General features: G+C 33.7%; 1 protein-coding gene across 2 annotated transcripts in view; it reads left to right on the top strand.

The window, feature by feature from the left end:
- The window catches only part of USP25 (ubiquitin specific peptidase 25), a 140,945-nt gene that overhangs the window by 42,056 nt on the left and 84,023 nt on the right, over nucleotides 1–14,866 (top strand). For both annotated transcript variants that reach the window (XM_007454290.1, XM_007454289.1), the window contains exons 5-6: nucleotides 3,310–3,472; nucleotides 11,504–11,590. In XM_007454290.1, coding sequence (XP_007454352.1) covers nucleotides 3,310–3,472; nucleotides 11,504–11,590 — 250 coding nt within the window. The remainder of the gene's footprint in view (nucleotides 1–3,309; nucleotides 3,473–11,503; nucleotides 11,591–14,866) is intronic.

Below are 14,866 nucleotides of genomic sequence, written 5' to 3' on the forward strand. Positions count from 1 at the left end.
ATGACTGAATTGAGTTATATGAATATTTAATTATGTACATTTAAGTATGTATACCCACCCACCAAAAATAAATGTGGTTTAGAAATGGATACTTTAAAAAATTTTTATATCTTTAGGTCACTTTGAGAAATAGTGAACATGTATGTCTTAAGCTCTACTCAGTTATTACAGTTTGTATGTAATTTTACCTCTGTAAAAAGTTTTATGGGAATGCTGGAGAGATGGTATCTTCAGTTTATATCCTTGACTTTCTTTCCCTCCTCTTGTAACAAAAAGTGCAGGTAAGCTGCTTGGTCCTAGAAAGTACATTTGAGGTCATACATTCTCCCAAAAGTAGGCAAGGGAACTTAAAAAGCTTATATTTTCTTATCACATTAATGTTTTCACACAACGTGAAAATCAAGAGATGTATTTTCTTGGTGGGAGGGGGCTGAAGAGGAGGGTGCCTGAACTGACTGTATCGAACCATTAAAAAAATACTTTCTGGTTTTTAGTTTTTAGTAATCTTAACTAGATCTGGAATTAGAAGAATGTCATTATTTCAGGGGAGTCTGGATTGTAGATTTGGGATGGGTTGTTGACACTTGTGGGGAACAGGAGACCTAGTTTTACTCAATATGGTCTTGAGGCTGAGTTTCATTTTGTTATTTACTTCATGTGACTTATTTTTATTTTTTCAGTTTTTAATATTTTTTTAACCTCTTTATTGGAGTACATGTGACTTATTTTTAGACTTTAATTTTTGTAGACGGTACATTTTATAGAAATCAGGTCTTCTGAAGTTTTCTATGACTGTTGTCTGTGTGACCCGTTTCCTGGTCATTATGATACAAATGATCTGGTGTGTTGGCATTGAAAAGGGTTATTTCTAATTAGTATTTTATTATAATTAGAAGTTTAAAAATATGTAATGGTAGAGGATCATCCACCTAGAAGATTTAGGAATGAGTGTAGTTCTCCTTGTTCTCCTTCACTTTTGATCAGTTTATGCTTTTGGAATATACTGTAGAATCCTCTTTTTTAATGGTTATTGTACATGCCCACTGGTGCTAATCAACTGCTTTTTGCCTCTTCTGTCTCTTATATATGACCGCTGGTGCTAATTCTTCTTTCCTGTTTGTGGTATTGTTGCTACTTCACCCAGAGCCCATTGCTTGTTTTTTAGTTCATTCATTTCTAATTACCAATGTAGAAATAAGGTTCCTTTATTTATACTTCTGGATATACATATGTTACAAAAGGAGCAAACTTTTCAAATGAAAACACTCCCATTTATAAAAATCAATAAATAATTAAATATACCTTGTTATGTAAAATAGACTTCGGTGTTGTATTTACCTTTTGTATACCATGTGTTAACTTTTCTTTTGAAGTAGTTGCCTTGTACAAATTTAATTTTTCCAGTTGATTATTCTTATTCTTGTATTACATTATGTTGAATTGTACAACTTGAACCGTAGGAATTCTCTCAAGTTGGCTCTTTGACTTACCTCCCCCTTATGTTCTTTAAAACTTATTTCTGATAAGAGTGGGATGTTCTAGATAAATGCTGATTTTCTTATGCCCCAATTCATCTACCTAAATACCTTCCAAGGAGTTCTACTACCTTTTAGTGGTCAATAGTTTAAGAGAAAAAGCTTGTATGGGCTGAGGTTGCATGGAGAGTTGATATTTGGGCAGAGTACTGCTGCTAATGTTGGGCCACTCTTAAAATTGTATACTGTTTGTTTTTAAATATGTGAGTTTACTTTGATCTTTACATTGTGTAATGTATCATGTTGTTTTATTTTTTAATTAATTAATTTATGGCTGCGTCGGGTGTTTGTTGCTACACACAGGCTTTCTCTAGTTGTGGCGAGCAGGGACTACTCTTCGTTGCGGTGTGCGGGCTTCTCGTTGTGGTTGGTTTCTCTTGTTGTGGAGCACGGGCTCTAGGAGTGTGGGCTTCAGTAGTTGTGGCACACGGGCTCAGTAGTTGTGGCTCGCGGGCTTAGTTGCTCCGTGGCATGTGGGATCTTCCCAGACGAGGGCTTGAACCTGTGTCCCCTGCATTGGCAGGCGGATTCTTAACCACTGTGCCATCAGGGAAGTCCCTATCATGTTGTTTTCTGCTTGCTTTTTTTCAGTATGTGGTTTTACTGATTCCCAAAGAAGACTCTATCCTACATTCATATAAGTTATTTTAAGTAATACTAGTTTGGAATCTAATACATTGTATCTAATGTCATGTTGTAAGGTTAGAGACAAAAGAATAATTTACTTTTTCTGCATAATTAAGGAAGATAGCTATATTATTTTGACATTAATCTGATAGAGCAAAATCTTTAGGAGAAAAATAGTGTAGCATGAATGAGATCTTCTCAAGAAGCCAAAAAAGTTGAAAAAACTTATTCTTGCTGAGGTTTTGTAATGAATACAAAATGCGTTAAGATATTTAGCTATTATTTATGCTTATTTAGAATAGTAAGTAACACATGTCTTGAGCAGGCAAAAAGGCATGGTTAGTTTATATGTGGGGATTAGGGTTTTCCAGCATGTTGTTACATGTTTAAGAGCAAGAAGAACACCATTAAGCAAAGTAGCATTACTCTTAGCCGTATTTAGATATTTTAGATATATTTTTAGATATTGTGTAGGTGCGTTTATTTTGAAGAGGTTAGTCTTTTATTATTCTGATATGTAGATATTTATTTCAGTAGATTTCTCCCTAGGCAAACTTTTGGGTAAAGAAGTGAACACATAAATATTCTCTCCCTTTATTTAGCTCTTGTAGAATCATGGATCTCTAGAACTGAAAGGAACCCTAGAATTTACCTTACCCTTTTTATAAAAGAAAAGGAAATTAATGGCCAGAGGAATAAAAGTACAGTTTTTTTCAATTTTTAGTTTTCTTGATTCAAAGTAATTCTTATAAAAATAGTCATTATGTTATATTGTAAATATGTATTTCAACACAGTGACTTTTCAGAAAACTTATCTAGGCACTGTATCCCTGGTACTAAGCCTCTAATTTGTTGAAATATAATTTAATATATTTCCTATTACATAATGCTGTCTTTTTGTGTTTGAAATTTCCTTTTTCTGAGAAAAATAGGCTGCATGCCTCTTGATGTGTTGGCATTGCCATGGCTATGTTCTTAAAACTAGCCTCCGCTTGAGTAAATTTAGTTTTAAATATTACTTCCCCAGATGGATTGTCTAGAGCTTAATCTATTAAAATCCTTACTTTATAGTATGCTATTTTCTATGGTACAGCACTAAATTAATACTGTACTTTTTTTCCCCATCATCATCTTCCCATTGTTTAAGAGTTCTTGAAGCCAGCATAGCAGAAAATAAAGCATGTTTGAAGAGGACACCTACTGAAGTTTGGAGAGATTCTCGAAACCCTTATGATAGAAAAAGGCAGGACAAAGCTCCTGTTGGACTAAAGAATGTTGGCAATACTTGCTGGTTTAGTGCTGTTATTCAGGTAAGAGTCTTTATGCAGATCTTATTTGGTGGGCCTGACAGCAGTGGAAAGTGGGTTGGGGTTGTGTTTCTTTTAAGCTGTATACTTTATATATAACTGCAGATCAGGTTTTGGTATGCCTTTCTGTCTACTAACCTAGTTTGGGGATTGCAGTATTCCGAACCACCCCACTTTGTTCCTCACTCCCAGTATGGAGTTTTAATGATAGAACACTACCTAATGCCTTATTCAGAATTAATTTTTCCTCCTTCCCATTTGTTGGGAATTGTCAGAGTGGAAAGAAAATATTTTTGTATATAAATCCCTGCAAATTTAGGGAAGGATGTAACCAAGGTATGAAACCAAAACTGGTTTTTTTTTGTGAGTCAGATCAGAATTATTTATATATAATGGAAAATATCATTCAAGAATTACAGTCATTTAAATACTATTTTTATGTAAGAGAGCATTTTATTTGAGGAGGGAACAGATTGACAAATAATTCTCAATACATATGTGAGAATGACGTAAAGAATAAATGTTGATAAATAAAGAATAACATATTTTCTTTCTAACTTGGAAAGGCCTTAATGAAATGTTTCTTGAGCTCCTTATTCTAAAACGAAAAATGTTTGTATGCATAGATATCCATCATCTTCTCAGTTTGGACTAGTTTTCTTTTTTTTTTTTTAGACTTTTATGTGATATAACTTTTGTCATAAATCTTTACCATTCTCAGACATTGATAATGTTATCTGTCAAATTGTAAAATGTTAAAGTCTCCTTAAATAAAACAATCTATGAATAACATGCTTTTAATTTTAATTGCCATTTAGGAAAATTAATGTTTGTGCTTATTTAATGTATTTAATACAGCGGAATTGTAGCTTATTTATTATTTCTGATGAGTACTTTTTAAATCATTAGATGTTTTCTAATTTACATTCTTTTACATTCAAAATATCTCTTCATTTTGTACTTTTCCAAAACTGTATACTGCGTAAACTTTCATATGATATTAATGCAACTCACAGGTTATTAAGTTCATTTCTACAAGGCTGTTAATTGTGTTCTCGAGGCGATTAACCTGTAGTTTTAACTTTTTTTCTACTTCCGTGTTATAATTTGCAACTCTTTTCTGCCTTTCTGGCAAATAATATTATATTATTTGATTTCCTTTGGTTTTCTGGATTTATGCCTCACTTTTTAATAAACTGTGGTATACACTAGTTAATAATATGCTATGTTATTTGTTTTCCAGCCTATTAAAATGTTAAGGAATACCTGGATTAGCATAAATCTGTGATGATACTTTTGTTCTTGGCCTTGAGTATGCATTAATTGTTCACTTACATGCCAACAATATCTCAAACTTTATTTGCTATTTTAATCTCTTAGATCTTCTTAATAGGCTATCTTGCTTTACTTGCACTGTTAGTAAGGGCTTTTTTGCATTTCATTGTTCAATCTAAATTTCATAATTTAGTCATCATTTTAAAATATGAAGCACAGTTTTAAGGCTCTGATCTGAGTGTTTATGAGTATGCTTTGCAGCCTGTATTTGGACAAGTAGATGCTACCTTTACACTATTACAGCCAGTAAATGAGGCTCATTGATTAGCTGTTTCTCTTAGAAAACTATAAGAAGTAAGAAAGTGCTTCTAAAGAATCAATAGTTTAGTTAGAATAAACACCTAGGAGAAGTAACTGCTAACCTTGAAAAATTTGGATTATAATAAAGTAATAAGATACTGACTTGGGGATGTAGAAAAACGTTAAGCTTCAGAGTTCAGAAAATTGTGGATGGGAAGAAAAATTTATCTGGAGATAACTTTGTTTTGTTTTTGAATGTAATTTTAAAGTCTCTTAACCCATTTTAAGTACCTTTTACTTTTCATTTCTAGTAATTGAAATATTTTATTTTTTCATTTCTTGACATTTGCTTAATTTCACAGACATCTGAAATATAGCAGTTTATCATCATAAATGGAACTTTTCACTTATGAAAGAAAATTTGGATAGGAAATCTGTTTTAGTGTTGGAAGTTTTTAAATTGTATTTTCCAAAGCAAAGTGGAACTTGTTCAGGCTGTGACATAAATGTACTGTGAAGTTTCAATTACAGACTTTTCTCAGGGATGGAATTTATTATACTTAGTTGGTAAGACTAGTATGAAACAACAGGGAATTCTTTTCTTTGTAAGTATTTCTACCAATTATAGTAGTTTACTGGGATTATAAATCTCTAACTTCAGAGTAGGTAATGAGTATAGGCTACAGAAGGCACAGCTTTGTTATATTTGTTCCTTTAGGTACTGAGACCTAAGTATTTTGGAAGAAAAGGGGAACAGAATATCAGAAAGAGACTGTAAGCAAGGAGAAGGTTGTACAGAGAATGGCTTACATAATCTTTTGGATGCTAATAATATTAGCCTGACTGTCTTTAGCTTGGATATCAACCAGTTATCTAGTCAGGACTATTTTCATCCTGTTCAAAAGGAACTTGTATGTAGAAAGTACTAATTGGGGCTGCTTTTTCCACTAGGGTGTCAGTGAATTAGGTAGTTACTTATAGGAATATGTTCTCCTCTTTCTCTGGTTTGGGGTGTTAAGTTCAAGTAATCCATGGATTCTCATGATAAACCTTAGCACCGTTCCCATTTGGATGCCTCTGAGATGCTCAGAAGTAAGGTGCTCATACTTCTCAGTTTGCCTGGTACAGTCCCAGTTTACTCACATTGTAGATCTATCAGCACCTATTAATTAGTCTCGAAGCCCTTTTTCATACTCAGAAGGGTTATGGGTTGGATGATAAAGTACATGGTCACCTTATGCATAAATTATGAAAGTCTAAGTTGACTAAAATACACGCATCCTCAGGGCAGGGAGCACATCATCTAGGTTACTGTTCTGTACCAGTGTATAGTAGAGTGTCTGACACGTTGGAGGAACCCTTTAAGTAATTACTGAGTTAGTAAATGAATGAACTGCAAAGGAGCATATATTACTTATGGTGGAATTGAAGACTTAAGATGCTTCTACCACTCTAATATATTAAGAGTATGGTATTGAAAAGGTGCTGCAAGTTTTCAAAACATTTCAGGATATCATTTAACGTGTTTTTCATAGCACTTGCTTTTGTCTCTAATTTTCATCAAAGAACATGAGTACATAGTTCAAAGAGAAAACCAAAAATCCCATAGCAATAAATGCCTTGTGAAAAATAGCAGTCCTCTGCTCCAAACCACCCTGCCTGAGAAGCATAGTCCTGCTTCTTAAAGGCATGTACAACCAATTCTAGCTGTTTCTCTTGCTATCTTTGTTTTTCTAAATGACATGCCTTTCTGCAGAGATAGATGAGGATTTAGCTCTTTCATTTCACCTACCTAGAATTGCCTTTCCTTTCATCTCCCAACATAGTTATATCAGCAGTTAAAAATAGTCAGTAGTCAGTGTTTACATTTTCTTTGACTTTGTAGACATTATAGTGGTTTACTAAGACTACCCCTCTGTAATTCTTTGTTTTCCTGGAGTTGTCAGTCGCCACCTTTTCTTCTTTCTGTTTTCTGTATGCTTATTTATCCTTAAAAATTTCCAGCTGCTTCAACCTCTCTTTTGAGGTATTATCGATAGTGTGTTTAATATACTCAAACATCTCAAACATGTTAACTCTTTTCTTTTCTTTTTTTTTTTTTTTGGTGAGGGGAATCCTTTACAACATGAGATTTCTGTGCCTCAAATCCAGACTGGATCCTGATTTTTTTGTGGTTTAAGCATGGTTGCTAACTTTCCAAAAGCAGGTCTAGAGAAAGGGAATTGGGGAAGGGACAGTTGGGGGTCAGTTGGCAGGCTTTTACTTAACCCTATTTGTAGCCCTGAATCTCATCCTACCCTGAAATACACTATGACTGATTTTTATGAACCTGAGTCAGTTAAATTATATTCAAAGTTTAAATTTTCCTGTATTCCACAGGAAGAGAGAGAGAGTACTTGTCTGATGCTTCTCAGTCTGGGAAGGACATAGGGCTTTAATTGCTCTGTGTACAGACTTTCAGTTTTTAATCCTGCCAGTCTGTTTCTGTCTCACGTTGAAACTTATCTGATACCATTTCATTTTTTAAAAAATCCACCAAGGAGAATTTATGTTGCTTTTCCTTAGTATTTTTCACTATAGACAGTTTATGTCTCCCTTTGCTCTCTTGTCATCACTCTTTGTTTTCCACAAATTATGTATTTAAACTCTCATCTTCCATTAGCTCTCTGAAATTAGCAAGAGTTTAACCAAACTCTACTTTAACAAATTTCAAAATTGACACATTAGCTTTGGACTGAATGAAAGTATACTTGTTTTCATTGTGTATGACTCACAAACACAATTTAGGCAGTAGTGACGATTACTCTTTCGCACCCTAGTGACGATTGCTCTTTCCCACCCCTTTTGAAGGAATGTGTTGACTAATACCACTATGCCTGATTTATGGTATAGATTGGTACTTAAAATAAATTTCTATGATTTGTTGTGATAATCCATGGTCACAAATTCTACTTTGGTTAGTAACATATTAAGTTGTTTTTGGACATCTACCTGCTCATATTTTGCTGGAGTCCAAAACAAAACAAAAGAAAAATGAAATCAGCTTTTTGAAGGCATCATAAACCCTAAAGCAGTGAGGAATTTTGAGGCTACACTTTGAGAGAACAAGAATTTCAGAGAGTGAGGAATTTTGAGGCTACACTTTGAGAGAACAAGAATTTCAGAGAGTAAGCTTCACATTTTGGGCTGATTTTATCTTTGAGGCAATTTCAGGAGTGACTGCTGATTGGCTGGGGAGCTAAGCAAAGTTTCACACAGGCTTGGAGCCCTAGGAAACACCTCAGATTTTCAGTTAAATTCTAAAGGGCTACACCCTAGAATAACTGAGAACTGAAAAATAGGCCAGGCTTTATAATTTGTGAATCCCAGCTTGAGATTTTCTCAGAATTGATTGGGTTAAGATGATCTATGCTTGCAAGTAGTCCCAGTTTTGCTGCCTGCCAGAAGGAAATGTAAATTCTGTTAGAAGATACTATCATCTCGAACTTAGAATGTTCTCCAGTGGTTTTTTTTTGTTTGTTTGTTTGTTTTTTTTTGTGGTACGCGGGCCTCTCACTGTTGTGGCCTCTCCCGCTGCAGAGCACATGCTCCGGACGCGCAGGCTCAGCGGCCACGGCTCACAGGCCCAGCCACTCTGCGGCATGTGGGATCTTCCCGGACTGGGGCATGAGCTCACGTCCCCTGCATCGGCAGGTGCGCTCTCAACCACTGCGCCACCAGGGAAGCCCCTTTTCTCCAGTTTTTTACATACAATGTCTAGCACTCAAATAGGTCATAATTAGTTATATCAGAAAATAAGACATGTCCAAAAATTAAGAGAAAATAATGGATAATTAGAAATATACCTACAGGGAAACCTAAAAATCGAATTATTTGTTATGTAACTATTACTATGCTCAAGGAATTAGAAGCGTGATTGAGAATTTTGATAGAAAACTAAAAACTATAGAAAGAACAAAATAGAATATTTTGTTCAAAACAAAATATTTCTAAAATAGAAAGTTTAGAACTGAAAAATATGATAAATGAAGTTAAGATATCAGTGGAAGAGTTTAGCAGGATACAGACACACTGAAGAGAGAATTAGTCAACTGGACAGTTTGTGGAACATGTTCACACTAAAGCCATGAGATACCGATGAGAGCACATAAGTGATATTTTGGACATGGTGTAAATTGTACTAACACAATTTATTTTTGGTTCCAGAGGGAAACTAAAAGGGAAATAGGATAAAAACAATATTTGAAGAGATGACAAAGAATACTCCAAGCTTGATGAAAGAGATGAAGCCACAGATTAGGGAAGCAATAGGAACCAGGTAGTATGAACATAAAGAATACTACACCAAGGCACATAATAGTAAAACAGACAGACACTCTAGACAGAGAAAATACTAAAAGTAGCCAGATAGAAAAGGTGTATCGCCTCTATGAAGGAGCAAAAATAAGACTAATGGTTGACTTCTCAACAGAAATGCTATCTTTAAAGTTCTGGGAAAAGTTAACTGGCTGTCTAGAATTCTATAACTAGCAAAAATCTTTTAAAAATGAAAAAAAACCCCCACAATTTTCAGTTTAGCAGAAGCTGAAATACTTTGTTACCACGAGACCCACACCAAAGGAAATTCTAAAGGGTGTTCAGGAAGAAGAAAAAAGTTTTCCAGCGGGAGCTCAGAGCATAGAAGTGGGATTCAGATTCTCCAGATTTGTCAGTATTCTCTTTCCTATTTAAATTCCTTTTAAGAACAGTCTGTACTTTGTCCCCCTTTTATCCCATTTCTTCAGGACTCATTGCTGCTATTCTGCCATTCTACCATTCTACTGGAAAGGTGACTTCCCAATTTACAAGTCTAAAGGTTATTTTCTTGCCCTTACCTTACTAGAATGTGGCAACCTTCAACCTTTGCTAATCTTGTCCTTCATGAAATTTGCCAGTGATTCTTGGATGTACTCCAGAATCTTCTTTGGTACTTTATATCTTTGTTGAGAGGTTCCTGACATAGGAATTTTTAAAGCTCTGTGGTTATTCTGATACACAGCTATGTTTGAAAGCATTTTCTACTCCTTTTTCTTCTGTGATCTCATACTCCACACTTCCTTTACTATTTTTATTTTGTCTTTCTTATAGCTCTTTTTCCTCTGGCTTTTAAATGCTGCTTCCTTAAGTTTCTGATTTTGGTCTGTTATTGTACATATTATTTCTGACTTATAACATCTGCTCTCATTGTTTTGACTTGCAATAACAAGATAGTACAAGGGCAGAGACTTGATATATTTTATTCTCTGCTGCCTGTCTTCCTTGTGTCTGGCATGTAGTAGGTGCTCCATAAATGTTTGTTAAATGAATGAATAAATAAATGAATATGTTCATATTGTTTAATTAAAAAAATACTTCAGATCACAATTATCAGTTTTATGGTTTTACCTTTCATATTTACGTCTTTAATCCACATCTATATCTATATATGACTATTTATATATAGTGGACCAGTTTTCCCAACACCCAGTGCTAAACAAAATCTTGTTTTCTTATGGATTTGTGGTGCTATTTTTATTTTCTAGCAAGTTGGCTAACCCATCTTTTACTAAGATTTAATACATTATAACCTCCAGTGCAATGATTTTCAAACTTTATAAACTGTGACTCACAGAAAGGAATACGTTTTACATTGTAAAACACTTTACACATACATATGTATGTAAAAATATCACCAATGCAAATTTTACAAATGATACTCTGGTGAATTGACTGTTTATGACATGTTCTGATATTTTCCATTATATTTTATTTCAGTTTTTAAAATTAATGTTTATCATGATGATGTTAATGGGTTACAAGCTATAGCTTAAAAACGTAGCTGTAGGAAGCTTTTTCATGAGCTTCTTTCACATGCTTTCATTATGCTCTACATGATCAATATTACTGTATTTTGGAGTAACACTGCTATTGTTATAATTAAATATCTGTCTCCTTTCTAGGTTGTGTGTCTCCTTGACCATTAGCGATAATACATAATTTCTTTGTGTCTCTATCACCTAGCATCTGGCCCATAAATTTATTTGTACTATATTTTTGTAGAATTGATACCTCTAGAAAACTCATACTGAACATAACATGTCTAAAAAGTTCTCAACTTTGCATTTGTGTAGATTTTATTTTGAGGAAACTGCTTAGGCACATAGTAACATAAAGAAAGGAAACTTTTAATAATATATATTATGTTTTTTTGAGTTGTCCACGTATAATTTTCTCCTTTGCAGTACCGTAAATATTGTTAATGATCAAGAATAATATGTCAAAATAAAAGAAATGTGACTTTTTCTCAGGGAGAAAATAGGCCTTCTTGTGCTAGTGGGAAATATTCTGTATATAAAATAAATCTCTCAGGCCAGTCATATTTTTATAGTTCTGTTAGTAGAATTTTCCCTTTGGTTATCTTAAATTGTTGTTCTTTTTCAGTCATTATTCAATCTTTTGGAATTTAGAAGACTAGTTCTGAATTACAAGCCTCCATCAAATGTTCAAGATTTACCCCGAAACCAAAAGGTAAAATTATGAAAAATTTTTAAGCAGAGTATATATGGTCTTCATATTCTTTTATCTGTGCTTGCTTTTGGGAAATTTGCCAAATCAAATCTGAAATAGTGTCAAATTTGAATGTGAACCTATTAATCTCAGCTACAACAGTAACTTCCTATTCTTGGTTAGTATATTGTAATTATGAATTTTTCTTCACCTGTGTGTCAGTAATAGGCCAATTTTTTGTTTCACTTTAGTAATTGCTTTTTTCTTCTTTTTTTTGGATGTCAAATTTCAGTAAATTTTATAGGTTACCATTTACAATTCAAGGTCTTTACTCAGTTGCCTCCTGAAAAATTGTGTGGAAATCAGAAATTTATCAGTTATTTCTGTAGATGAGCTCTTTAAAAGGTTAGTTTTGCACTGGTTGTCTTTGCAGTGCGAATCTGTAACTTCTAATATTGTTAGGCAATATGATGTGACAGAGAGCACAGGCATCAGGACCACATTTCCTGGGTTCTGGCTGTGGACCTGCTTGATCTAGTTACTGCTCATTTTCCTTATCTGAAAAGCATAAATAATAACAGCTGTTATTTTATAGAGTTGCTGCAAGAATTAAATGAGATAAAACACATAAAGGACTTAGAAGTACCTGGTACATAGTAAGTACTAGGTGTTAGCTATTGCTAGTTATTATACTGTTCATATTAGCTTTTCAAAAGATAGGACTGATTTGCACACAGAAATTCATACTTAATGAAAAAAATTAATTATGGAGATGATATCCTTGAGTGTAAGACTTCAGTGATCTTGTCATAAAGAAACTGTAGCCCTAAAGGGGACTGGTTGCAAAGACAAAGAAGTTATAGGTTTCAGTAGAGTGTTGAACTTTGTGTGACCTATTGTTAATAGTAATAATACATTATTAAATTATGTTTTCCTTTTAGTATCTAATTTTGAGAACTACTTTTCCTGCAAACATGTGAAACATTTATAATGCTAGCTAGTGGGAATATATTTTGATTTATAACCAGCTTTTCAGGCCATAATCTCTGGCCATAAAGTGTCAGACTGATAAGCCATTTTCAAAAGGGAAGCAAGATCACCTGACCAACTACTCATACTTCCAGAGAAATTAAGCAGACACCTTTCAGTCATTACAGTTTTTACATGAAACTTTTTGGACTGTTGCCTCCCTCTGTCACAATTTGGTAAGTTCGTTGCTCTGATGTCTTGGTTGAAGTATATTTATAATTCACGATTATTTAGAATTATTACTTGCAATTAGAAAGATATCTAGATAATCCCCCTAGTACTTGGAAATTATTTACACCTCTAAATAATCCCAGGAACAAAGAACAAGTCAAAGAAGAAATTTCAGGGTATTCTGAACTGAATAAAAATTAAAACATGATGTATCAAAATGAGAGGGATTTAGTTAAAACAGTGGTTAGTGGAAGATACGTGAACTAAATGCCTTATTAGAAAATAAGAATTGTTTCAAATTAATGGCATCAGATTGCATCAAGAAATTAGGGGGGAAAAGCTTGTTAATTTGAAAGCAGAAGAAAGGAAATAATTAAGACAAGTACATAAATCAATGAATTAGACATCAGGAAAACAGTAGAGAAAAATTAATGGAACCACAAGCTGCCTCTTAAGAAAGTTGGTAAAATTGATAACCTTCTAAGTAGACTGAGTAAGGAAAAAGAGAGAAGAAACAAATTACCAAAATAAAGAATGAAAGAGGGGCACATCACTGCATATTCTGTAGACAATAAGAGAATAGTGGAATATTATACACAACAGGCAAATATTTTAAAAGCTAACAGCTATTGACACTGATGAAAAGATAGATAACCTGAGTATCTCTATATTATATTAAAGAAATTGAATTTTTAGTTAACCTACCCACCAAAAAAAAAAAAAAAATCAGTAGCAGCAAGGTTTATTGGTGAGTTATACCAAACATTTAAGGAAGAAATAATAGCAGTTCTCTACATGTTTTCCCAGAAAATTGAAGAAGAGATAAAACTTCCAAATTTACTCTATGAGACCAGCATTATGCTGAAACCAAAAGTAGAAAAATATATTTCAAGAAAAGAAAACTACAGACCAATATTCCTCATGAATAACAGAAGAAAAAATTGTCAGATTTTTGTCAAGTTGAATGCTGTAGTACATATAAAGGATAATAATACCTCATTGGCAGGTGGAGTTTATCCAGGACTGAAAGATTGGTTTAGTGTTCAAAAATCAGTATAATTCATCATATTAACATATTAGACAAGAAGAGCCGTATGACTATCTCAGTAGATGAAGAAAAAGTATTTGAAGAAAGCTAACATATTTATGGCAAAATCTCACAGAAACTAGGAATAGTAAACTTTTTATCCTGATAAAACTCATTTAGGAGAAACTTACAACTAATTATAATACTTTATGGTGTAAGACTGAACCCTTTTCCTCAAAGATCAGGAACAAACAAGATGTCCCTCACCACTTTTCTATTAAACATTAGACTGGAGTTCTTAACCAGTGCTGTAAGGTAAGAAAAAGAAATAAGCATGCAGATTGGAAAGGAAGAAACAAAGCTGTCTTTTCATTTATATGACTATTTAGAAAATCCTAAGTACTCTACTAAAAAAAAAAGACGCTAGAATCAAGAAGTGAGTTCATTCAGCAGCATTACATGATACAAGGCAAACATACAAAAATCAACTGTATTTCTTAATACTAGCAACACACAATTGGGAATTTAAATTTAAAAGTACTTATGTAAGACAGTGTAAAATATGGAATATTAGAGATAAAATAGACAAAAGATATGGAAAACTACAAAACATTGCCGAGAGAAATTAAAGAAATAAAGAGATATACTATGTTCATGGATCAGGGGATTCAATTTTTTTAAGATATCAGTTGTCCCCAGTTTAATCTATAGAGTCAGTGCAATCCAGTTATAATCCCAGCAGGCATTTTTATAGGAATTGACAAATTGATTGTAAAATCTATATGCAAAATCAAGGGATGTGGAATAGCCATAGCAGTTTTAAAGAGAAAGGCAGTGTTGGAGGAATTAATTATTTGGCTAATGATCAAGACACTGTGTTATTGGTGAAAAGATAGTCATATAGATCAGTAGAACAGAATAGAGAGTCCAGAAACAGAACAACACATATAGGGGTAATTGGTTTTTTTTTTTTTTTTTCTTGCGTTATGCGGGCCTCTCACTGTTGTGGCCTCTCCCATTTGCGGAGCACAGGCTCCGGACGCGCAGGCTCAGCGGCCATGGCTCACGGG

The sequence above is a fragment of the Lipotes vexillifer genome, unplaced genomic scaffold (assembly GCF_000442215.2).
Source record: "Lipotes vexillifer unplaced genomic scaffold, Lipotes_vexillifer_v1.1 scaffold729, whole genome shotgun sequence".
Taxonomy (NCBI): domain Eukaryota; kingdom Metazoa; phylum Chordata; class Mammalia; order Artiodactyla; family Lipotidae; genus Lipotes; species Lipotes vexillifer.